Raw genomic sequence first — 27870 nt, forward strand, 5'->3', positions numbered from 1 at the left:
CGAGGATAATGTGGACCTTCTTCAAATAATAGAAACTATTAACCAGTTTGCAACATTTACAAACAATTTTTACCCATGACATACCGTCTAAAAATATGGTCTTACTAGGTGTGCCGAAAAGTTCGTTGTCTAACACACAGATGGCGCTACTAGTTTCAAATCCAAATGACTATTAGTTAACCCTAACCTTCAAAAGATACGTGTACAAATGTCACAGCTGTCAAATTATTAATTTGTGGGAAAGAACATTTTAAGTGAAACAACTTTTGAACCGTTGAGACGTGGTTTGCCAAGTTTGAACGAGATGAAATGAGCACCTTCAATTCCTCAGCTCAGGCAAAATATTATTGAATATGATAAATTACCGATAAATAGTAAATTTTCTTTGTGAAAGATACTTTGGATTCATGCAGTAACTAATCAAGGTGAATTAAAAGGTTTTTCCTTTCCACACCTGTAATCTCCATAACAATTTTTTTTAATCAGATTGTGAAAGGTGAAAATCCACAGAAGAATAGATAAAAACTCTAATTATATGAAAAAAAAAAAGATTTTGTTTAGTAAAATTATCATAACCTTCTCATCTGACAACTCTGGGCCGTCCTCCATGTTATGTGTGTCGAGTGTAGGAAATAAGATCTCTATCTTGTTGAACCTCGATGTCAAAGCGTTATTGACCTCTTCTGTCCAAGTAGGGGCGTTGTGCAACCTCCTGATGAGGCTCACATACGATTCCGTTAGAACTGCATATAAAGGAGCCAAGTTCGGTTCTCCGGGCAACAAGTCTCGTTGGGTTCCGTGGACTTTCATGTCAGTTATCTTCACCTTTTCGCCAGGATTGGTACTGTAGAACATCACGCAAGGGTACAGATCAACAGGTTCGATGTTCTCGAATGCCACTCGGGGTTCTTCGCCGTTTTTGCCGAAGCTCAGCGTTTTTGCGTCCATGTCCAGCACCACTGTTATGTAGTCGCCTTCAATAATGAAAATACATGTTTAAAGAATGAATATAACAGGATAACAAATATTATGAAGCAATACCAATTGAAAAAAATCAATACTCAGTAGAACCAGGAGAAATCCCAAAAGTTTTTCACCTCGGTTGAATCAATTATTTTCTAGTAAAATACTTTGTAACAATCAGTTTTCTTGACTTCTGTGGCAGAATTAATGTTCGTTATATATTCAGGGGAGAATATTATAAATTGTTACTCCATTAAAGCATAATGAATTTTCATCAACCATAGAATTTCTAGTATAAGACATATTCAAATGTTTATATTTATAAATTGAAAGGGGTAATGAACGATGGACATTACCGAGACTTCGTGATACAACGTTTGTCCTAACGCACTTACCACTGATGTCTGCCGCAGTGACAGACGAAATGTTTCGTACTTCAGATTCTCTCTAATCAATTTATATTACTGTCTCCAAGCCACAATTTCATACCCTTGTTTCACATAATGTGAAAATGATAAACAACCAAAATAAATAATATACTGTCAAAGATTAGGTTGATATGTCTTTGAACTGTAATCTCTTGATGTGGCCATAACCTCAAATTATTCTAAAGTGGGCTGGGAAACCATTCATCATAATCCATCGGCTTTTCATCATGAACACCTGGATGAAAAAAATATTTATGAACTTCTGGCAAAATCTTTCAGGATTAGCTCACTCCAAAGCGTTCATTTACCCTTTGCAGAGATTCGAACTGTCGGAAGACAGTGTGTGTTGCCTCTATTTGGAAAATGATGAAACGCAGAGCACATACTTTGTGCCTGCCCCGCTGGGGACCAAATCAGGTTTTTAGAGGTCGGCAGGGCCGTACTCTTACCTTCTGACCTGAAAGACCACTCACCATACGAACTAATCGGCTTCGTTAAGAAGCTGGGTCGAGTCGAATTTCAATGGATGTGAGCCACAGTAAATCATTGCGGGTTGCGATGGAGGGTCGAATTGATTCACTCACTTTTGACCTAACCTAACCAATTCAATTCATTGTCTCTAATCCATAATTTCATATCCTTTTTTTATCAACAGCTCCTTTTCTATTAGATTTTTTTCTTCATTCAACTAACGGGTGATTTTTTAAGAGGTATAGGATTTGATTTTGAAAACAATTCAAAACATTTGAAAAAATTGATGAAATCTTTATTGGAAACGATAGAACGATCAATTCAATTTAATATTTGAAGATGATTTCATGCAAATGTTGTCCGCGGCTCCGCTTCAGATAGCCCATGCGCAAGGTCCAATCTTGGCACACTCTCTCTAACATATCGACCGATATTTCACGTATAAATGCTTCAATATTGGCTTCCAGAGAGTCAGTCGTTGCTGGTTTATCTCTGTAGACATGAGCTTCAACATGACCCCACAAAAAGTCGTCAATCTTCACACGGTAGCGCTCGCCATTCACAGTAACGTTCCGGTCTTTGAAGATGTACGGCCCGATGATGCCACCGACCCATAATCCACACCAAACAGTTACTTTTTCGGGATGCATCGGTAGCTCTTGCAATGCTTGTGGCTGGTCTTCACTCCAGATGCGGCAATTTTGCTTGGTAACGTATCCATTCAACCAGAAATGAGCCTCGTCGCTGAACGCAATTTTTCGATAAAAATGTGGATCTTCCTCCAACTTTGCCAGCACCCATTCACCAAATGTTAGGCGTTGTGGGAGGTCGTCCGCCTTCAATTCTTGCACCAGCTGTATCTTATAAGGTTTAACACCTAAATCTTTTCGTAAAATTTTCCACGTAGTGGAATAACAGAGGCCCAATTGCTACGAACGGCGGCGAATCGACATTTCACGGTCATCACGAACACTGGCGGATACAGCCGCAATATTTTCATTGGTCTTCTTCACTCTACGTATGCGTGTTGGTGGTTTAATGTTCAATAATGTAAACTGGGTTCGAAATTCAGTGACAAGCTTCCGAATAGCACCCTCGGTAGGCCGACGAAACTGCCCATAAATTTGAAGAACTGCACGATGCACTTTCTTCACCGAGCATGAATTTTGATAATAAAATTCAATAATTTGCAAGCGTTGTTAATTCGTTAGTCGATTCACTGTTAAATTATAGACCAAACTGAACAAGTTTGACAATGACACACGACATGATTCACGCGTGATCTGTCAAAAACAGTGTTGCCAAAAAGATACCAGCAAAAAAATCACCCATTACATCATTTATGGAGGGTATAAGAAAAAGAACATTTTTCTTTGATCTGAACGAAATTGAGCATTGAAATAATAATAACTGTAATAAAATAGTGAAGTTGTCAAATCGAATCTGACTTGTATGTTACGAGCCATACACTTTTTCACACCAGCGTATCTAGGATACCAATTTTGGAAACACCTACATCGATTTAGTACATCTTATTTAATTTCAAGTTGGCTAAAATACCTTTTGCAGATTCGTCATCAGCTCTTGTGATACCTGAAAAAATATCTTCCCCTTGATACACAACAGAACATTAATTTCACCATCATGAATCAATGATTGAAACACAAATTTACATATTCTTTGCAAACAAAATTAGAGAACCAAAACCCAAACTTACCTTGAGTGTAACTCTGGAAACTAATGTCCCTTTCTCCATTATGGTACAAACTCCCACTGTATGCTCGATAAAGCCACATATCACCAGTCGATCTGTGGCTGAAATCCTTCACAGGAAACTTTGAAACTCCGATGCATGTTCCTTCATTGCCCCTGTTCTCCTTAACGATGAGGATTTTCCACTGGTAAGACCCTGACCGTATCGGCTGCAACCCCAGACCGTACCCTCTACCTCCCGTACTGTGAACGAGCGTCAAACTACCATCGATGGTGCAGTTGAAGCACTTTTCCTCATCAAAACCCATGTCGTGGATGGGGACAATCCCCTCCCCTTCCTTGAAGGACTTACATGGATCTAGAAGCTCGTTATCGGCAGAATCGAAGCAAGAAGCAACAGGGGGCGTTTCTTTGGGAAAGTTCCACATTTCCCGACCAATCTGGTTGAACAGCTTGTTCATTATATGCTTCCTCAAGTCATCGTCGATATGGACGGCCTGAAGACCCGGCAGTATCACTTGTAACAACTGCAAGATGAGCAACTTCGGCCGCAGCGTTCTCAGCTGCGAGGCGTATGAGGCGAAGACATTCGAAGTGTCCAAAATGGCGAGAAACGCGAAGATCCACTTCTTTGAAGCTAGCAGTCTCTGTATAGTTCGACTAGAGGATATTATCCTGAGGTATAGGAGGAAATCTCCGAGGCTACGTTCGCTACCGGCCGGAAAACTGTCGTTCGAAAAGTTGTGGCTCTCGTCGAAGGACTCCATGGTTTTTATGAACTGTTCGTGGAGGATGTTCACAACGTTTTCAAGTGACGATTGGTCAACTTTCTTTGAATGGATGCAGCACGAAATAGCGAGAATTCGAGTAAGTCTCAGAGCAGCGACATGGAGTATTTCGGACTTGCTGAGTATCTTCGCGAAGTTCGTGTTGACGTGAACGAGTTGCACCAGAAGCTGCACTAGATCATTGTTGATCACTATAGTTAGATCGTTGGGTTGATATCGCGTGCTTAATGCGAAGACAGTTACTAACAGGAGCTGCTTATTATCGGAATTGTTCGCTATTTGTCTCCGCAGTGAACTGGTCAGAAACTGGTAGATGCGCTGCACTACGGTCCGGATCTTCTCCTGCACGTTTATTGGCGAGGATCTTATTCCCTCCAGGTAGTGGTGAAGTGGAGTGCAGGACTCCTCGTTTTTGATATTACAAAACCCGAAACACCCTTCGAGCAGTTGCTGCTGGATGCAATTCAACACTGTCGGAGAAGCTTCCCTGGTAACCAGATGGAAAAGAAGCTGATCCAGACTGCGGTATCTACTGATCGATCTGTTTTTTTGGTCGACCAAGGCTTGGTGGACCACGCTAGGTTCGGTACACCAGCCGAAAGAGTTGGTGAACACTCGGGTTTTTTCGACTGGTTCATTTGTGATGAAATTTGAACAAGACAAACAGATTTTTCTAAGGTCTGCAAACGAGTCTGATTCCCTGCTGGTCTTGTAGAATTCGATATAGGCTTTTTCTGAGCTGACATCCTCGTCGGAGTCGGTTAGGGAAGCTGAGATTTCGACTTCTGTGCCTGTTGAAAACGACATAACAATTTGAAGAATAATCTTAAGTATTAAGCATTCCTGGACTCAGCTGTATTTATAATTTTGTTTAGGTCTGGTAATATTTTTAAGTCATTTTTTATAATATCATCAGTTACTTTTTCTCTAACGCTAACGAGTTGTGTCAGCAGAGAAAAATTTGCCGAAAAATCGCTTAACGACATCATAGAGTAGAAAAAAATAAATTTGGTAAAAAAGAACAGCATCAATGTATAGAGAACAAAATTTTCTATCGATCAGTATGTACTACGACACAGTAGAATAAAATATTTATTGAGATAGGAAGCTACAAAAACATATGACATTAAAATGAGAACTTTTGAGACAACCCGCCGAGCACCAATTCGGGCACTGCGACCGTTACCAAATCTCCATTTTCACACAGTTATCTTTCGTTCTATTCCTCTCAGGAGCCATTTTGGACTTTTAACATATTATTGTCGAACGGTAATTTTTTTCAGTCAGTCAATGACTGTCTAAGTTGTTGAGTGACTGCTCCAATTGTCTGGTGTGGCAGGAGGCATTGTCTATGGCGACGACAGAGTTTGGTTCAAGGTTTGGTAGAATCAACTTTCGAAATTTTGGGCGTCCATTTCCTCGTGGTAGTCTAAATCTTGCCATACCTTTGAGATAGTATGGCCTTTTCCTATTTCTTTTCATGATTTTAATGTTCATTTGCTTTAACGTACGCAATAAAACACGTCATGGTAATTTTGGCATCGATTCATCAGAACTTATTTCGGCTGCGACTTTTTTTAAGGTTGGGATTTTGATGCCAACAAATGGAATTTTCTACGAATAGCATATTTGGTGCAATCATCAAGCTGAATTTGTTTTCTTCTTCTAGTTTCAATGTCTTTAGAAATTTATCACATTAACCTTTATTTTTTAAAAAGGTTTTAGAAATTCTATGAATACTTTTCTTTGACACTTTAGTTGAATCACTACACAGATTAACTACGTCGTTATAGAACATATTTTCATTCCGTTCAAGGAGCCCACAATACACATTGTATAAAATAATTTTTTCTCCTTCAGACAAATTCGGACGTCTGCGTTTGCTTTGACTGCTTTCACTTTCCATATTGCTCACAGTTCACAGCACACATCTGAACAGATTCATAATGATATTTCCCTTGTTTCAGTCCTTAAACAAATCCCTTGGTTTTTACCTGATCATTTTTTTTATTATTCTTCTTTTATGTTCATCTAGGATAAGATTATACAAAAATATCATTATTTATTATATTATTGAAAGAGGTATTTCCAATTTTAGTGTTTTTTTAAACAGAAACTCCAAAATCTGTCATCAGCCCCACAAACATCTATGTACGTAACGTTGCCATTTATAAATTTTAGTCGCAGAATATGATTAAAATTTTTCATATTCATTTAATAAACATTGATGCTGTTGAATATATTTCATTAGCAGGAGGTTTCTTCATTCTATGACCATTTAGCTGCGTGTGTATGATTTAAATAGAAGATGATAGAATATAGAATCACAACCTGAGAACAATGTTTTCGTTATGAAAGACAGTGACAATTTAGTGCCTAATAACATGGAATTTCAGTATAATATATACAATATTCCACTCACCTTTGACATATATCAATAAGAACAAGCACCTTCTCAGCACACTTTGACAGACACCGCTGAAAGTAAACTCATCTTCATCCTGGACCATCTTGGATTCTCCAGTCGAGCCAGGGGCTTGCTGGTCACACTCCTCATCATCTTTGAAGACGTCCTCTTCTTGTCCGAAATCCCCACTACACATTAAGCTTACCATTTTCTGTCTGAAACTCAAAACGATCTTGTACACTTCCTTTACAGCCGGGTGAGACGTCGACTGTTCTAACAACCCGGTCTGTTTTAAGAGAGTCGTCAAGAGACACCTCAAGACGACGTCTAGTTGTCGTTTATCCTTCTCTTCAAACTCCCAGGATTCGATTTCGATGATGTCCAGTAACGTGTCGAAGAACTCGTTGGTGCTATTGTTCACTCGAGGAATGGCGCAAGCCTCTCCATACTGATGAGGTAGGTCGAACGCTATTCTACATAGGTTTTGAATACTCTCAGGTACATTTTCTAAAATTATCAAAATCGCCTCGAGATTATACGATGTAGCGAAGTAGGAAATTTCCGATATTGTCGCTATGGGAATGCTTTCGTTTTCTATACCGGAGGAAAAAATTTCATTGGTGAGCCAGTTACGACAACGGACTTCTTCTCTGGTGGGAGGATCTCCTATAAGCATTCCCCCAAGACAGGTACCGATAACCAAAGAGCAAGTTTTTTGCATATCTATGATCCAGATCCAAGACTGTTCTGCGAGCTGGTCGAGGGTTGGTGTTTCGCTTCCTCAGAAAGAGAAATTTCAATGTCAGTAACCATCGTTGAATATTGTAAAAAAAAAAGAACGGATGAGTTGAAGAGATTGAAATGAAATATGATTATATAGGTCAGTTGTACGATAGGTACTTCTTGTATTTCGGAAATAGCAATAGCTTTGCCTTTCTGTTAACTCAAGAACCTTAAGAACTATTCACATTTTTTCATTTGGGTTGCGATTCTACAGGACTAACTATGGCTCGATGGCAATAAGTTGTAGACTTCAGAAAAATTTCAATACATACTTTTCAGAACTCGATTTTTTTTAATTGTCACATTTAAAATTCAAAAAATGGCAATCAGACGACTTCATCCAGAGATTGTTCATTAAACTTCTGAATGGTCGTTTATTATTTACTTTAATTTCATAACTTACTCTAGTGTTTGTACATGTTTTTTTTTTATCTGAACTTCCTTGGCTTGCTATTTGGATTTTATTACAATGCGGGGAATGTTCCTAAATTTGGGTTATTTTACAACAAATGCAAGTTTGAACAAAATAAAGTTGAGTTTAATTAATGAGTTTTTCATATTCACTTCGAAAAGTATTCAAATTGATGTTTCAAATGTTGGGTTTTAATTTTTAAAGGGATTTGTTTCTAATCCACATATTGGCAACAGCGCTCATATCAGGTTGAAATAATTTATACTTACCTAGATATACTAATTTAAAAAAAGAAAATTATCTTTATAAATCAACAATTAAGGCAAAATATAAATTATACTTCAATACCACCTCCACAAGCAACATAAACAACAGTTGTTTTGTTATTTATTTATATAGAGGAAGATAGGTTAGGTGCACAAAATGTTATATGTCACAGAATGTCTCGGAACATATGTAAACAGAACAGCACACCTCTGAAATATGTCATCTTTGTTTGTCTCATTCAGGTAACAGATTCATTGTCCTTTATTAGCTATAACCGATGTTGCCAAATGGTGAAATAGAAACAAATCCCTTTAAATGTTGAATGAATTATTTCATTCCTCTTTTTTAAGTATTTAAATAATTTTTTAAAGAAAAAGGTACATTCCCCATTATATAATATACTACTTGACAAATGAAAATGCATTCCTTTATTTATTATGAAGTAAAAACTTAACTCTAGTGTTTGTTTGCACAATGATGTAACATTAAGGATTTCGTTACAATTCAATTCTGTAATCTACTTGACATAGTTACGTTTTGTTTTATAATTCAATTGATCATTAGTGTTGAATGTCTTTATGCTTATTCTTGCCTTTTTAATATTTTTTTCTTCTTTATGTTCTATTTGGTATTTTATTAATATTTTGTGGGGTACTGGACTAATAAAAATAAATAGGTTTATTTATTTTTAAGCAATTACAATAGTTTATCTTAAGGATCTTACTTGTTGGGTTCATAACTGAACTCTAATGCTTGAATGGTTTCTACAATTGAAACTTTCTTGATATACCATTTGGGATTTTATAACAATTCTTGTACTTGACCGATACAAAAATAAATAAATAAAAATAAATAAATTTTTTAATGAAAATTGCTTAATTATTTTTCGAAATATTTTCCTTGATTATCAATACACTTATGCAGTTTTTTCATGCCTCTTGAGACACCCCCAAAACATGGTTTTTGAACGTTCCAAGTGTTTCTTTGACGCTAGTAAATCGTTGACCACACAGTTTACCTTTGATATTCGGGTACAAGAAGTCATTGGGTGCCAAATCAGGACTGTACGAAGGATGAGTCATCAACTCGATGTTTTGACTGCTCAAAAATTCACCTGTGTGAGACTTCGCATTGCCATGATGTATAATGATTCGTCTTCGGCAGTTAGTTTTACGAATTCCTCGGAATTCGACAAATGGTCGTATATCACTCAGAATTGACCATTCTATGTTACTAAAGCCTAACAGACGCCAGGTGACCCATTCGGCTAAAGAAACAGGCCAGAATTGTGGAATTGGCCGCGGTGGTAGTGCGCCCGACTCACGATCGGAAGGCCGTGGGTTCAATTCCCGCCTCGACCAGATATTTTTCTCGAGAGACGTTATCTGGTTGAAGCTGGAATTATTCTGCAACCGTGTTAGGAATCACACGTTAAAAGGTAAGACCTTGTTAGTCCTTAGCTCGCACAAGTTTCTCAACTTCTGAGAGTTGTCGTTCGTATGGCGGCGACAGCTGATTAACGTAAAAACAGATTTCTTTTAAACAGACAGATTCACGGAAGACCTGCTAAACCACAACCGTAAGGTTGTAAGGGTAGTGGTGGGTCTACTAACGGGGCATAGTCGACTCAGGAGTAACATTGGTCTGACGGAAGGAACCCAATGCAGGTTCTGTCAAGAAGAGGAAGAAACCTCACTGCATGTGCTCTGTGAATGCGAAGCGATAGCAAAGCTGAGACATACAAGATACGGGGAAGAGAAACCAGAAGCTGCCAGCTATATGAAGGGGTTAGTGTCAAGGCTATGTCGTCTCATCAAACTGATCAAGCTAGACAATAAGCTCTAACAACCAAGGAGCATCACAATAGATCTGAAAAGGTCACAGTCAATCAGGTCGTTGGCTAGCTCCCTGACAATCTAATCTAAAGTAACAGGCGACCATTTGCTTTGCTGCGCTTCTTTTCCGAACAACTTTTGTGGGATTTAGCTCGTCTTAGAATACCCACACGGTCAATTGCTGTTTTGTTTCCGGCTCATGCGCATATATCTATGATTCGTCTTTTGAAGCACCGAACTTTTTAATCATTTCCTCTCACCATTTGATGCGAGCCTTTTTTGAGCTATTGATAAATCAATGGGTATCCAACGAGAACAATTTTTTTTACAACTAAGTGTTCATGCAAAATCGAATGTATTGAAGTGCATGTACAAGGATGTCTCTATCCCACAATATGTCACATGAAGATCTTGCATTCTCAGTCCAGGCACTTCATCGATATTTTGTGGCATAACAACGATTACGAAGACCTTCACAGAATTTGTCGGCCATCCAACTACGACCACGATTGAATTCACTATACCAGCAATATGTTGTGGTTTTTGATGGCGCTTTATCGTCATACAAGGAACTGAGTTCATCGATAATTCACGTCGAAATTTGTGAAAAAGAACCTTCTCTTGAAATTTCCATTTTTTGGTCAAATTGATTTTCTAACTCGCTATGAACAAAACAAATTGAACTTGTACATCAAAACGTTGTAAGTTTATGCTAAAAAATGTCAAACTTTATTATGGTGTTGTTACATTTTACCTATTGAATATTAGTGTTGCCAGTTCCCAAAATATAAATAGTCCCCCATCGTATTTTTGATATAGAAATACCCAGTGGTGCATTAACAGCATTACTATAAAAAAATTTTTGGATTAATCATAATCAATCAAATCAAAAATATACTTTATTGCCGGAGATTTGCATCTTATTGACAAAGTCCAAGAAATACAATGTAGATTAGGGTCTATCAACAAGTAAAATCAATGTTGCTTAGATTTGCAGATCTCATTTCAAATGGTAAATGATTGAACAACTTACCATCATTATAGTATATGGAATCCTTGATTAAATTCGACGTTGGGATGGGAAGTCTAAAGGTATAATTGCTATTACAAGTAGCATAAGAACTAGAAGCAAAGTTTAACTTCGATTTATGTTTATAAATAAGGCAAACCGTCTCTAGGATAAAAAGTGTGACGACTGTTAAAATTTTATTGGAAGAGAACAAGTTCCTGCACGATTTTCTGAGTTTGACTTTATAGAGAAATCTTCGTGCCCTCTTTTGTAATATCAATACAGAAGAGAGAAGGGATGAGTTGCATGTTCCCTAAAAAGGTATTCCATAACGTAGTCGAGATTTCAATAAGTGCATAGTAAACGGTCTTTGCGATGTGGAAACCCAACTCATTTGAAACCACTGTAACTGCATAACATCCTGAGGAGATCTTACTCTTCAGTTGATTAAGGTGTTCATCACATTTCAGCCTATAAATACACCGAGAAATTTTGTGTTTATTTTGTAATATGACATCATCTATTGGAATTTCATCAAGTGAATATTTGAATGCAGTTTATATTCGTTTTGGATGCATTGAGAGATAGTAAATTTGCATCGCACCAGCTCTTCACCTTCTTCAAGTCGGATGATATTATTTTATTTAGCTCCACTGAGTTTTTTCATTCCACAATATTGTAGTATCATCCGCGAATAGAGTGAAACTACCAGATATGTCAATCATAGAGATGTCATTCATATATAGCAGAAATAGAATAGGGCCTAATACAGAACCCTGTGATACACCAGATTCAATGGTCCTGTTCTCCGAGAGTTCTGTTGTCCTCACCATTTGACTCCGCCCTGAAAGGTACGATTTAAACCAGATGTTCGTCACACCTCTACATCCATATTTATGAAGTTTTTTTTTAATAAAATTTTATGATTGACGCAATCGAACGCTTTAGAAATATCGCAAAAAGTTGCAGCGGCTACTTTACCAGCATAAAAACGAGAAGATAGCATCATTTGCCTCTTTTTCCGCCTGAAACCCAAACTGGTTTTTGCTTATAAAACAGTGCAGTTTTAAGAATTCATCTAAACGTACTTTGACTAATTTCTCAATACTTTTTGCTAAAATCGGTATTAAGGAAATAGGAAGCATTGCCCATAAAAGTACATTAAATCAAATTATTCTCATAAATCTGCATCTTACTTGATGAATCCTTTTCATTATTAGTCAGCTCCTTCGGCAACAACTGGTTGAACCTGTCCAAGGGATCCATCAAATCAAGAATGAACGGGTACAAATTTTTCAAATATGGCGCCGGCATCAAAAGCAACGAATTGAGAATTTTGAAAAGCATAGCTCCGGTAACAGATTCCAGCAAAACATTGTACAACAATTGCAAGCTCGATGGGTACATTATCAGAATATTGGAAGCCCTGTTCAAAATTTTGATGGCCAATTCGAAAACTTGAGATAGGTGATCTGTGAAGCCGTCATTATCGATAGATTTCGGACCATTCTTCGACGAAAGTGTGTAATGAGCCAGCATGTGGTTCTGCAGGGAAGACAGAAGTCTTTGAAGGTTGTTTATCTTTGAATTTCCAGGGCTCTGCCATTTGAATGTCGTTGTTATAGACTTGTACCTCAAGATACTGTCTAACGTTTCTTCCTGAAACAGGACTAGTGTGGAAGTGAACAAAACAACAAGAAAACTTACTCACAGTGTTTTTACAATAGGCTTGCAAGAGGGTGCGCATAAGAGTCCCAGTCATTTTGAAATCTTGGAGTTTCTCGTGCGTAGTGCTATAACCTAGCAGTGCTGCAATATGTACGGGGTCTTCGAGGCTATTTAAGATGATACCGAGAAGCATTTGCTGGCCTTGGGATAAATGGTTTCCGTTCGACAAGTGGGAATGCAGAAACTCAACTCTTTCGTGCAGCTGCGGCAACAGTAACGGAGCACCAATGTTGAGTACTTCTCTCGCAGAGTCATGGATTTCAGTTGGTGCATCAATATCTACCAACCTACAGATACATTTAATCAAAAAGAAATATCAATAGGTTGAACTAGAAAATGTGTTGTAGAATGCTCAGTATATATTTATTTATTTATTCCTAAAAAACTGAAATGGTTTGAATTGGAAATTATTTATGCAAGAAAACATTCATACACAAATATATAACTTCATAGGGAGCTACTTCAGAATTGAAAACTGAAAAAAAAACTATTTTCGTCTAGTAATGAAGAAACACAGATGTAAAATATATTTTTTTAGTTCCAGAATAGCAAAAATAATATTGAAGTTTTGACACACAGACTCTGACAAATTCAGAGTGCACATCTAAGACCTAAGAAGCACCTACATATCAAATTTTAGCTTTCTAGGACTTACTAGTACAGAGTAACGGAGGAGTGAGTGTTAAGTGAGAGACTTTCACATTTATAAGTATAGATTCTAAACTTATGCGAAGGTATATATGAGACATGAATGTTTCAAAGCCAAATAATTTGAAACTTATGACAAAACGTCCATATGTTGTTCGTCCAATAGATCTGTATATCTGTTTCTTGGGACCGTATACATATATTTATAAAAAAAATGGCTGATGTACATAGTACGTGGATTATTGAGTAACTATATCACTCACATTCTAGTTCTCATGCAACTTTTTTAGAAGATTTCGAGGATGTTTGCGAGAAGCTTGTGTCATCTAACAATCGTTTTATTCTGGTAGGTGATTTTAATTTAAACTTATTAGAAGAAAGTTTCTATGCAAAAAAAACAAGAACATTTTCACAACATTAACTGAACCTACTAGAAAAACACTAGATACACAATCATTAATAGATTTAGTTTTGACTAATAACGATAATATACTTTCAAATGTTCATTTAACGCCAAAAATTACTGACCACTCAATTATTTCTGTCAATTTCCTCTTTAGTCAATCTAACAAAGAAAGCTCAATAAGAAATACAGAAATCTTTGTGATGATAATTTGAGTATAATTAAGAATAAGCTCATTTCTTGTAATTTTCTATAGATGTTAATTTACTTTATGAAGAATTTCTCGAAAAATGTTCAAATATATATTGACCAGAATGGTCAATTGCCCGAATTATTAAAAATAAGTACCTAAAGTTACAAACACTATAAAAGCAAGTGAATTTATTCCTTACCGCCAATAGAGAAAGTTTTAGAAATAGCAGCATATAATCAATTATTAGAGTTTATTGACAAAAATCAAATCATGTTTAGCAATCAATCTGGTTTTCGAAAAAAACATTCTTGTGAAACAGCAACTACAGTTATCATTGACTAAATTTACTAATGAAACAGATAAAGGTAAATATGTTGTAGCTGTCTTTTTAGTTTTCAAAAGGGCCTTTGAAACGATTGATAGAAGTATTTTGCTTCAGAAACTGAGAAGATATGGGATTGAGGGGATGGTTTATGAATGGATAAGTAATTATTTATCAAATAGGAAACAGAGAGTACATGTGAACGATTATTTCTCATTATATATAACAAATCACACAGGAGTGCCACAAGGTAGTGTGTTTGGTCCCCTATTATTCATTGTGTATCTGAATGATATTCAATTATTTACAGACTGTGAGTTCATCAACTTATTTGCAGATGATACCTTATTGGCCTGTACTGGAGTAAATTTAGAAGAAACTGTTGGCAGAATGAATAAAGTTCTAGAGAAAGTAGAAAAATATCTGAAAACCAATAAAATGAAATTTAACGTTAAAAAAACAAAAGCAATGATAATTACTACTAAATTCAAATATAATCAAATAAATACAAACAACATAAATATAACAATTGAAGATGAACGTATAGAAATAGTAACATCAGTGAAGTATTTGAGATTTCAACTTGATAATTGCTTATCATACGACAATCACTTCAAATATATTGAAAAAAAGATTGCAAAAAAATTATATCTCTTCTCACGAATCGCTAATAAGTTATCAACAGATACAAAATTATGGTATATAAATCAATAATCCAACCCCACTTCGACTACTGTGCATCTATTTTATTCTCTTTTAGTTTGAACAAAGTGCAACAAATACAAAAACTACAAAATCGAGGAATGAGAATAATTTTAAAATGTAATAGGTATACACCAATTTCTACCATGCTATCTGCTCTACAATGGCTCTCAGTATCCAAAAGATTATTCTATTGTTCCATGGTTTTCATTTATAAAATATTAAATAAAATGACCCCACCATACTTGCTATCATTAATAACTTTCAATAAGGATATTCATCACCATTTTACTAGGCACAACAGTCACATTCATATAAATAGAACAAATACAAGAAAAAGTATGACCAGTTTATTTTTTAAAGGTTTTGTCCAATTCAATGATTTCAATTAAATCTACTCTATCATTAAAGATTTTCAAGAGCAAACTGTAAAAAAATATTCATGATGGAAATTGAAAAATTCCTTTTTGTTCTGCTCAAATTTTGAATGTATATAAAGTTGTATTCTTTATATAAATTGTTGATTATATTATATTTTAAGTTAGCTAACCTGTATATCAGGGAATCCTAATTCGTTGATGGTGTCATACTATAATTTTGGTTACTTCATCATTCGCTAATGTTAACGTCTCAGTTATATTCATCACTTAATTTCATTTTGGGATCAGTAGAAAACTCTAACAACACTTATCAAAGATAAATGAGGATTCCCAGAACCACTAAAGTAGATCGAAATAACTCACTCTGGTATTGGATGAAAAATTCAATATTTTTAAGCTCTGGTGTCATCTTGTTTACCATCGCTAAGCAAGGTTTGACTTTCATGTAGCACCCAAAGATGGCGTTAATGTAAAGAGAGCCTTAGTTAGAAAATTCTTGTTACCTGAAAAGAGCCGTCCTCAGCGCCTTGGCGTGGCTGTTGAGAACATTGGTGTTCAAGTTTGCGTTGATGCACAGGTTCAAATGCGTGCAAAGAAGCTTCAGGGTAAGCAATACGAATTGGTTGTGTTCTTCGACAGTCTTGAAAGGAGGCGGTGGTTTTTCATAGACGAAACTTTTCGTATATTTCTCTAGGAAAAGCTTCAACATGCCGAAAGTTTTCTCGTGCAGGTCCAAGCAAAACGGCTTGTGTTTGGTTACGTTTGTGATCTCTGAAGGGACTGACGTCCAAGCGATAGAATGTGAAGTACCTATGGACAATAGATGTAGCTGTACCATTTATTTCCGAAGAAACACAACATGTGTAAAGGAGGAGAATCAAGTGAAGAAGAAATATACGTAGACTGTTCAAAAAATAAGGTGAATGTTTAAATTTTCCGGGTATGTACATTTTTTGGCCAAAAACAACACCGTTATCATTGCATCGCCACCGTATTCAGCAGATTTAGTCTCCTGCGACTTTTTCCTGTTTCCGAGATTGATGAGACCCATGAAAGGACGATTGAAGAGATTAAAACCGAATCGCTGAGAGCTCAAGTACCAAAAAATGCATATCAGAACTCTTCTATGATTGGAAAAAACGCTGACACAAGTGTATTATATCTTAGGGGGGCTACTTTGAAGGGGACAAGATGGAAATTGATGAATAAATAAATATTTTTTGAGAAAAATGAATTTTCATCTTATTTATTGAACTGAATAGCTTTGTTTAGGAAAGGTTACATTTTGGGAAAAAATCTTTTTGTCTACCCACTTTTATGAAACAAGACATAAAAATGATTTTGCGTATCTCATTCACACTAAGTCATTGTATGAGCGTAGCACCATCTATCAAGCGATGAAATTCTATAACAGAATCCCCCAAAAAATATACGCAACATTGAAGTTGTAGGCAGGTTTCTGAGGTCTTTGATAAAATTCCTTCTCGATCAGGAGCCCTACAGTATTCAGGAATTTTTTCAAAATGTGTAAAAATGCAAAAGTTCCATTTGAATCAAATTTCTTTAGTCAAAAAATTTTAGTCAGTGTATGATGTATCTAAGAAAGTGTGATGTATTTTAGTTTTTTTAGCATTTACTACTATATATTTACTTTTTTAAGCTCTTTGTGTGATTTTTGACAGTCCATATTTTCTGAAGTGTATGTAGATTTAAGATTTTGTATTTTGTTGACGTACTTTTACAGACAACATATTCTGCCACTGTGTTCATGTAGGACTACAAATACTCTGTAAAGTAAATAAAGATATCTATCTATCTATATTTCTACTTCTCCATCAATACATAGAAAGAAGGAAACTTTCAAAGAACTAATGAAAAAAATTAAATGGGTAGATTTATTGACAACTTTATATATTTACAGCAAGCGCCAAACGTGATGGCGAGCCCGCCCTCATTCGCACAAACTCATTTTCAATGTAACCCCCACTACAGCTCTTGCATGACATACAAATGCTCTTTACAGAGGCGTAACATTACTTGCCCTCCAATGCTGTTGGCGTTTGGCATTATCTGAATAATTTGTGTTGTTTCTGAAAAAAATGTCATCGCATAACAAAAAACCAGTCATCAGGAGTATTGACCAACTTTGCCTAAAAATTTCCAAATGCCTGTTCCTGCTTAGGAACTGTTTCGTATTGTCCAATCTTCTGGGGTAATAGTGCCCACTTTAATAAAGTAATTATGATGAAAAAAAAGGCAATAAGAATTATCTCTGGAGTGGAATACAGAGATTCATGTAAACCCCTCTTCTCGTCCTTGAAAGTTATAAGAATAACTATTAAGCATTAAATGTTGACTTTCATAGATTCAGCACCCGCAGTCGTCTACTAATTAGACCACGCAAATTTAGACTCCAAAGGTCAAAGAAAAATTCAATCGATGTTAATCTTTATAACTTGCTACCTTCTTGGGTCAAAGAGCTAAATTCCCACAAATTCAAAAAAACCATGAAAACTTATTTAACTGAAATGAGAGACCAGTTCAGTATTGAGATCACTTCACATTAAGATCACTTACACTGTATTGTCGCAAATTTTCCTTCTCTTCTTGAAATGTTTTGATGCTTTTATTTAAACTTTTATTTAAATATTATTTTGACACTGACAATGTTTTATTATTGTGTATATTTTAATAACATAGTTTTAATATATGTATTGTATCTAATATATTGTGTTTTTTTTATATACAATATGACGAAATTGACGAATCTTATTTGTGCTTTCTAAATGAACGACGAATGTACACCTAAAAGATTAATAAACTATCTATCTATCTATCTATCATTATATAACATTCTGATGAACTGTACTACTACCTATAATACTAAATAGAATATGAAAATAAACTACAAAGAAATCATGTTCCATTTGCTACCCTAATTAAAATTAAATATAGATACGACACTGGCTGGCAAGGGGCTTATCGTAATCCAATAGAAATTCAGTTGGGAGAGTCTGTACCTGGGTGACCGCTCGCCATCACGTTTGGCGCTTGCTATACTTGTATTTGTAGCCCACCAGAGGTACAGATACATTGGAAAAATATAAATTATATTTTTGAAATTAATTCCTGTGCGACAAGATATGGTGATCACATTGGATACTTTAAATATTCCTCAACAGAGTAAAAACATTGTTTCGGAAGATAATTATTCACTACACATTTGAAAGCATGTCGGTTGAGAGTTTTCTATTTATCAGGGATTTCAATATACAGTGTGGGCTTAAAGAGCCTTCCCTCTCAACTTTTTAATGGGGCGAAATATCAGAGTCGGACAAAATTTTTGTAAAAATCAATCATTTTTAGTAATTTTTGATGAAAAGCCAATAGTGTTACATAACTTTCCGCCAAGAGGGCGCTTTCAAGTTTAATTTAAATGAAGGGGAAGATTTTGTTCGTAAGAAATTCTCAATACAATGACCTTCACTTTTTTGAATTTCGATAACTAAATATGGAGTTATTGAGGTTTGAATTTGGGACTAGGAAACTTATTTAATTTGTGAAAATTCATGTTCACTGGGGATACACTATAAAAACACACTTTTATCTATTTTCCACGATGATTTTATATTTCTTGACTAGTTTCAGTCATTAGACCATTTTCAAAACTAATTAGATTTCATTCAAATCTGAGTATTTATACCTACATTGTCTATACCTGAAATTACCTCAATTAATAGCAGTATATCGATGAATATAACAAAAATTTGACAAAATTTAGGTTTTTGGGAACTGGGTTATATGGGTTCAGGAGAGGACTATTGTTTATATCAAGTTGTTCGTTGAGGATAATGGAATTGGGATTTTTCTTTGACTTGTTCATTTCCATAGATTCTAACAAACTCATCAATTTCCCTTTGCCGCATTTGTGGGGGATTTTTAAATTTGAAACATAAAATAGATAAAGATAATTTAAAAATCCTCTACACATGTGAAAAACGGAAAATGATGAATTTGTTGGAATCTATGGAAACAAACAAGTCAAAGAAAATCCCAATCCTAATATCCTCAATGAACAACTTGATCTAAACAATAATCCTCTCCTGAACCTAGTTCCCAAAACTTACATTTCATCAAATTTTTTGTTATGTTCTTCGATATACTGCTATTAATTGAGGTTATACCAAGTATAGACAATGTAGGTATCAAATTATTTATGATAGGTATAGGCAATGTAGGTATAAATACTCAGATTTGAATGTAATCTAGTTAGTTTTGAAAATGGTGTAATGACCGAAACTAGTTAACAAATATAAAACTATCGTAGAAAATAGACAAAAGTGTTTTTATAGTGTATCCTCACCCTATATTCCGCCATCCTATATTATAACATTTGAGCAAATATTCAGCAAGTGAGTTAGATATAATTAAGTCTGTATTCATATATTGTGAAAATATGTGGAACTCAACTGGATGTTACCCGTTAATGAATTAAATTAAATTTCAGTTTCCACACAGGAATGTAATTGGCGGACAAGAACTGAGATACCTTGCATACTAACCGTAACATTTCGAGTTTGGATTGGGTTACTTCTACACACAATGGATATTTTGAAGGCGAATAATTATTTTCATCATCGGATGAATCTATTTCCAATTTTTCAAACACTTTTCTCTTACTGAGTTACAAATTTGATCTATTTCAAGGACGTTTCAAATGATTACCTTTCAACTTGAATCCTTGGTCTCTAAGGCAATCTTCAGTTCATTCTTTATTTCAGATGTTCATGAAAGATTTTTTTTTCATTTGATACTATTTTGGTTTTATTAGTCAGTGAGCTATGCTTGAAGACAGGCAGTAAACAAATCTAAAGAAATGAACTTTAAATGTTCAAGCCCGTCTCGAATACACCTACACAGTAGGTTGAATGGACTGACGCCTATCAGAAAACAACTACTCCCCTGGCTAATACCACGAACGGCGTTGGATTATATCCGACAGGCGTCAGTGCAGGAATCTTCACAGAAAATATCCTGCATATGCAATACAACTGAAAGAGTCAACCTTCTATTTGGTGTGCCCGTTCCAAAATTGAAGGTTGACTCTTTCAGTTGTATTGCCAATTGCATATGCAGGAGATTTTCTGTAAAGATTCCTGCATTGACGCTTGTCGGATATAATCCAAAGCCGTTCTTGGTATTAGCCAGTGGATAGTTGTTTTCTGATAGGCGTTCATTCAACCTACTGTGTAGGTATATCCGAGACCGACTTGAACATTTAAAGTTAATTTCTTTAGAAAATGAATGGTAATTTTCATTAAATAGAACTGGGTTATTTCAAACTGAACATAAGGTACCAGACAAGACTGTCTTGCCCTCTACATCCATTACAAGTTAGTTTATAAAACTTTTCCAAAAGTGGTATAGGACTGATAGGCGTCAGTCCATTCAACCTATTGTGTAGGTATATCCGAGACCGACTTGAACATTCAAAGTTCATTTCTTTAGAAAATGAATGGTAATTTTCATTAACTAGAACTGGGTTATTTCAAATTGAACATAAGGTACCAGACAAGACCGTCTTGCCCTCTAAATACATCACAAGTTAGTTTATAAAACTTTTCCAGAAGTGGTATAGGACTGATAGGCGTCAGTCCATTCAACCTATTGTGTAGGTATATCCGAGACCGACTTGAACATTCAAAGTTCATTTCTTTAGAAAATGAATGGTAATTTTTATTAAATAGAACTGGGTTATTTCAAATTGAACATAAGGTACCAGACAAGACCGTCTTGCCCTCTACATCCATTACAAGTTAGTTTATAAAACTTTTCCAGAAGTGGTATAGGACTGATAGGCGTCAGTCCATTCAACCTATTGTGTAGGTATATCCGAGACCGACTTGAACATTTAAAGTTCATTTCTTTAGAAAATGAATGGTAATTTTCATTAAATAGAACTGGGTTATTTCAAATTGAACATAAGGTACCAGACTAGACCGTCTTGCCCTCTAAATACATCACAAGTTAGCTTACAAAACTTTTCTAGAAGTGGTATTTTGTGCATCGTGTTTGAGAACCTTACCAGCACTTATCTGCCGAATAGGAACACCTTCCAAGCCGATCACTTTGAGAGGTCTGGTTATTGGACTCGAACTGTGGCCTTGCCCGCACTGACCCATACTGTTGGTTCCCCACGCGAACACGGCATGTTCTTCGGACAGCGCCAAACAGTGAGTGTCTCCGGCAGATATGTCTATGATCCTGAATGGCGTCAGGTCTTCCACCAATAGAGGTCGAAGACAAATTGCGTCAGCAGAACCCATACCTAGGACGGGGCCGCTACCCCATGTGTAGACCTACATAAGATATAATTCAATCATTTGAAATATGAGTTAGAAATGTTGTCAGAGGGTGGATGGTATATAACAAAAAAGGAAGCAAATTTATGTGTTGTTGCTCTCACATATTCATTAACAAGACAGCTTTGATAGAGTCGTACCTTGAAAATACCTTCAAATGAAAGTAGTTGGCAATTGAACGGTGTGTATTTTTAGGAGAGAATAATTTTTGGTAAAGGAAGGTTTTGGCTTTCTACTTCTCCATCTTTAAACAAAAAAGAAAGAAAGAAAATAATTCATTTCAAAAAATATATCGAAGTAGGTACTTAGGTTTCACAATATCAACAATTTAAAGTTTTCTTTTCATTTTCTCAGAGACAAATACAATAAATACAACATTATAAATATTACATTTCATTTCAAATCTACTGTTAAAGGAATTCATCTTAGCTGTAGAAGGCTTTGTTTATTAAATAATCTCAATAAAATCTTCAGTTTATTTGTTTTGAGACCCTGATCTGGCAAGGTAGTTTGTTGTAAAATTCTGGAGCATAATAAAGCCAAGCATTCCTAAATTTATATAGTCTAAGATTATTCATTATTATATTGTCTCTTTTCCTTGTGTAGTGATTATGTACTTTGCTAAGAGTTTTGTATTGACTAATATTTTCACGAATATAGACAATGCATTTGTATAAGTATCTTGATGGAATGGTCATAATTTTGAAATCAATAAATTTTTGTCTGACATCGGAACGATACCCCACGTTGGAAAGTACACGCATTGCTCTTCTCTAAATGCCAAATACTTTGGATGCATGTAGGAAGTGTCCCCATACTATTATCGCGTACGTACAAACTGACTAAATGAAAACTTGGAAAGTCATCACACAAACTTTTTGGTCCACTACTGATCTAAGATTTTTTCAGAAGGTAAATACTTTTATTAACTTTATTGGCTATATAATTTACATGACAGTCAAACTTCAGTGTGGGGTCCAGGTATACTCCCAAAACCTTTACTGATTCTGGATTTTTATATATATCATTCTGATAGGTGGACAAAATCATTGATTCAGTTTTGCTACCATTTAGATTCAGCCATTCTGAAGTGAATCAGTCTGATGCTTAGGACATTATAATGGCCATACTATCCTTCAGAAATAAGTTTCCCTTGAAATTTGTAAAAGTTGTATCATCACCATAGAATAGGGAGCTATGGGCTAAGGCATATTTGATATCGTTTATGTAAATTAGGAACAATATCGGACCTAGAATTGAGCCTTGGGGTAGACCGAGCCTGTTGATTCTTTCTTCTGAGAGAATGCCACAGCAAGACGTTACTTGTTTTCTATCTTCCAGGTAACTTGAGATCAGTTCCAAATTGATTTCATTGAGGCCATAGAATTCAAGTTTTTTCAGTGAGATTTCATGTGATACAGTCACAGGCCTTTGACAGGTTACAGAAAGTAAATATCACAATTTTACCACTTTCAAAGCCTGCTATTATAGTTTCACATAAATAATTGAGTGCTAATGCGGTTGATTTGCCAATTCTAAAGCCTAATTGTTCGATTATCAACAGGTTGTTTCCCTCAAAGAAATTCTGTAGCTGATTTTTCAGTAGGAATTTAAATATTACGGATAGAACTGGAATGAGCGCTATAGGTCTGTAATTCTGAGAGTTAAATTTATTACCTTTTTTGAAGACAGTTATGATTTCAACAATCTTGAATTTAGTTGGATATACTCCTTTTCTGATGCTTTCATTGTACTGTTTGGTTAGAATGATGTTCATATCACAGATATCTTTACTATGTTATGGAAAAATGTTGACAAGTGATAGGAGATTTTCATAGAAGGTCGAGAAGATGTATATGATGACGGTCGCCCTGGACAACCCAGCACATCAACAATCAATGAAAATCTTATTAAAGTGAAGAAAATAGTTATGAAGAATCATGGAGTTTCACAAAAAAAAAACAGTTGCATGAGCATCCCTTAGGAATTGTTGAATAACTTCAACGGCTATCCAGATTTGCTTGAAAGTGTCATTACTGGTGATAAATCATGGGTATATTGTTACGACATCGAAACCAAGTCCAATCATCTCTATGGAAGAGGCTGGAAGAACCAAGACCAAAAAAGCACCAAGTTCGATTGAATGTCAAGGTTTTCTCTGCATTTTCTTCGATTACCTTTGCGTAGTGCATCGGGAGTTCTTGCCACATAGTCTTACAGTCAATGAAGAGTAATATCAACTATCAGACACATTTCGCAAACATTTTTGATGCCTCATTTAATATCCAGTTGAATTCATTTTTAGAAAGCCAGAAGCTCCTATTAACTTGTCAAATTGGCTTTAGAAGTAATAAATCTACAACAACAGCAATTGCAGACTTGTGTACGAATATCTACTCTGCATTAAATGGAAAGAACGCTCGATAACCCTATACTTTGATCTTAGTAGGGCATTTGAAACAATCGATCATACACTCTTACTTGATAAATTGTACCGTATTGGGGTTAGAGATGTGACAAATAATTGGATTGCTTCATACTTGAAAGATAGGAAACAAGTAGTAGTCATGAATCAAAGTAAGTCACAACCAAGAGCATTCAATATCGGTGTACCACAAGGATCTATCTTAGGTCCCGTTTTATTCATCATCTTTATGAATGACATGGCTCACTCCTGTCGTAATGCAAAAAAATATTTATGTATGCTGATGATACAAATATACTGGTCTCAGAAACTAACACATGGGATGCAGTAGCGAGGGCAAATATCACCGCAAATGAATTTCATAAATGGTGTCTTTATAATGGGCTACTAGTAAATGTCTCTAAAACTTTTTTATGACATTTATAACGCAAAATATGAACAATGATGTTAGTTATCTGATAAAAATCAATAATAAAAGCATTGAACAAGTGAATTCTACCAAATTTCTTGGAATTATTATGGACCATAAGATGATACGGGAGGAACACATCAATGTTCTTGCGAGAAAATTAAGCACTATGTGTTTTATAATTAGACAGCTACAAAGAACAGTGTCGTTGGAAGTATTGAAATTGACATATTATGGACTTTTTCAGTCCCTATTAACATATGGTCTGATGTTTTGGGGCAATTCAGCTCATGTGAATAAAATATTTGTCATGCAGAAAAAAATTATTAGGTCCATGGTGGGAGCTCATCCAAGGACTTCATGTAAACAGTTATTTTCACAGTTACAAATTCTTACACTGCCTTAACTTTATATAATGCAAATTACTGCAAATATAAAAAACAAAAGGCTTCAATGCTATTAAATAGTTCTTTTCACAAATATTCAACTAGAAAGCGTGAAAATGTACGTCAACCTTTCTCCAGAGTAACGATTGGGCAAACTGTTATATTCATCAAGGTATAAGGTGTTTTAAAAGTTTTAAGGAACTGTGTGGTCCAACTCACGAATTGTCGAATCTAAATGGCTTCAGAAACGCTCTTCACAAATACTTAGAAGGAAACGTATTTCATTCTTTAGATGAATTTTTGATGTAAGTGTATGTGTATTATTATATTATCTTATATTATTACGATCAGTAATGTACTGTTATTTTAATGTTCTGTGATTGTACAATTGTTCCTTAATTTATGAACAGATCGTACTTCTTTTCAATATATACTTATTTTATGTTTGTATTTTTGTAACTTTTATTGTTTGTTGACTTTTATTATATACTTATTTTGTATTTATATTATTGTAGCTTTTAGGTTCTATTATGACTAGTCCAATAAGTTTATATGATGTGTCTTTTGTACATTTGAATGGACTTCGGTGATGAATAAATTTGATTTGATATCTTGAAGTTATGCGCCGCTTGCCACAAGATAAAAACCGAATCGCCGAGAGAAGTCCAGAATTGGAAAAAATGCTGGCACAAGTGTATTATATCTGAGGACGCCTACTAGAAGGGTACAAAATAGAAATTGATTAATAAATGAATATTGGGAAAGTTTTTGGCTTTCTACTACTCCATCTTGATACAAAAAAATGTGGGAAGCCAAAAACTTTCTTTCCCAAAAATTAATCACTCCTAAAAATATAACCCCTTCAATTCAAATGAATTTTTTTTTAGAAAAATAAAAATTCACCAGACTGATTTTTGTGTAATTCAATGCCTGTAGCATGAAGCAGATAATTGTTTTAGAAAGAATAAATTTTTCTCACTCTAACTATTTCAAATAATCTGAAACCAGTATGTATAATTTCGACATGAAACATGTCGTTTTGTGTTGGTGTTGCCTCGGAAATTTTGGTTGTTTGCAATGTTTTTTATTTAAAAAAAAAAATATGTATCTAATATGTCTGATAGTATTCAAAATAGTGATATTATCAACACGAAAAAACTACTTTTTGAGCCCCGAAGAAGAATTTAATTAAATTCGAATCGTCTGCAAGAAACCAATTGCTTTTTTTTTAAAGAAAAATTGATCCCGTTAGCAAACTATCCTTTTTTCAGAATAATCATTAATATTTGATCCAATATTATCATTAAATATCGATTTATGAGCAGTCTTCTTTTGTTACTGATTTTTACTTTCTTTCAATTGTATGTATATTAGGATAAATTTCCTATTCAACATTCATTCATCAATTTCATTATATTGAATAGAATTTCCACGTTTTTTGTACATTACAATAATATGACTATAATAACTACATGTTTTTTTTTAACATAGATTATTAACACTTATTTAATGTTATTAGGATATTATACTATTGAAGAACATATTATTCGACAACATTTTTCGAATTCACCTTGGTGAGTTATTCTAGTAATAACCTAGGAATCATATTCAGAAAACTTGAATCGATTGTTTTCATTACTGCACTGTGAAAATCTATTCAACGATGATTATACCTAAAAAACCAAAAGTATTTACAAATCTAGACCAGAATTACCTGACCCATTGTAGTAACTGCCATAGAAAAAGATGTTCCAGCACATACTTTTTGTATTACCAAACCCTGCAAAGCTTCAATGACTTTTGGCCTGTAAACTTTGGCAATCTCTCCATGTCCCAGTTTTCCATTCTCCCCAGACCCAAAGGACCACACTATTTTACCATCCCTTGAAACTACCAGAGTATGAGAACTGCCACAAGCCACAGAACCTACTTCGACTTCAGCTAAATCAGCCACTAGAGTAGGAATGTGTCGGGCACTGTTGTCCAAATGGCCTAGCCTACCGTGATCACCTTCACCCCAAGTGTAGAGTTTTCCATCTTCTGTGACAGCAGCACTATGTCTGTACCCTAAAATAGAGTGTGCTTAGGTATACATGGACTGTTCCATAAGTGAGGTGAATGTTCGAATTTCGCGGGATACATACATTCGATTAGCGATTTTTGTTTTTTTGTTGGTAGACTCGTCTCGAACATATGTTCACGATTTCAGCTACTAGCATGTTTGGTTTATTGGTGGGAGGCATACAAGTTAGAAGTGTTTAGAGTGTTTTCTGCTATCGAAAAAATGGATCAAAGAATCGTCTCAGCAATTAGGTTTTTATCACCACAATCGTCGCAAATTGCTGTCCTTTCATGAGTCTCTTCAATCTTGGAAATAGGAAAAATCGCAGAAGGACAAATCTGGTGAATATGGTGGCAGAGACATGATGTGAGCAACTGATGCAAAAACTCTAAAATATACTCCTTATTGACGGTACGACCATTTGGCAAGAACTCCTAACACATTGGTCTTGGCTCTCCCGGGCTCTTCCATTGGTTCAATTGGACTTTAGTTTTGATGTTATAACTAAATACCCATGGTTCGTCACCTCTTATGACCCTTTGAAGCAAATCTGGATCATCGTCGACGTCATCCAAAAATTCCTAAACGATGTTCATGCGACGGTTTTTTTGGTCAAAATTCAGCAATTTTGGTACCAAGTTCACTGCCACACTCCAAAATTTTACAAAAAAATTGCATGGCATGAGCCAACTGATATGTCAACATCCTCAATAACTTCTCTAATGAATATTACTGGAGTTTTCTCCCAACACCAAATTGTTATTTTTTAACACC

The 27870-nt window shown here is 35.2% G+C and overlaps 1 protein-coding gene across 2 annotated transcripts in view; it reads right to left on the minus strand.

The window, feature by feature from the left end:
- The window catches only part of LOC111504894 (probable E3 ubiquitin-protein ligase HERC1), a 64474-nt gene that overhangs the window by 33657 nt on the left and 2947 nt on the right, over nucleotides 1–27870 (minus strand). For both annotated transcript variants that reach the window (XM_074177408.1, XM_074177409.1), the window contains exons 3-10: nucleotides 26749–27101; nucleotides 21538–21811; nucleotides 15956–16262; nucleotides 12788–13091; nucleotides 12273–12735; nucleotides 6786–7550; nucleotides 3580–5154; nucleotides 577–974 (exon numbers count right to left, since the gene is read on the minus strand). In XM_074177408.1, coding sequence (XP_074033509.1) covers nucleotides 577–974; nucleotides 3580–5154; nucleotides 6786–7550; nucleotides 12273–12735; nucleotides 12788–13091; nucleotides 15956–16262; nucleotides 21538–21811; nucleotides 26749–27101 — 4439 coding nt within the window. The remainder of the gene's footprint in view (nucleotides 1–576; nucleotides 975–3579; nucleotides 5155–6785; nucleotides 7551–12272; nucleotides 12736–12787; nucleotides 13092–15955; nucleotides 16263–21537; nucleotides 21812–26748; nucleotides 27102–27870) is intronic.

Source organism: Leptinotarsa decemlineata, unplaced genomic scaffold (genome assembly GCF_025532065.1).
Source record: "Leptinotarsa decemlineata unplaced genomic scaffold, Ldec_3_MD MMD2_tig00002974_RagTag_RagTag, whole genome shotgun sequence".
Taxonomy (NCBI): Eukaryota; Metazoa; Arthropoda; class Insecta; order Coleoptera; family Chrysomelidae; genus Leptinotarsa; species Leptinotarsa decemlineata.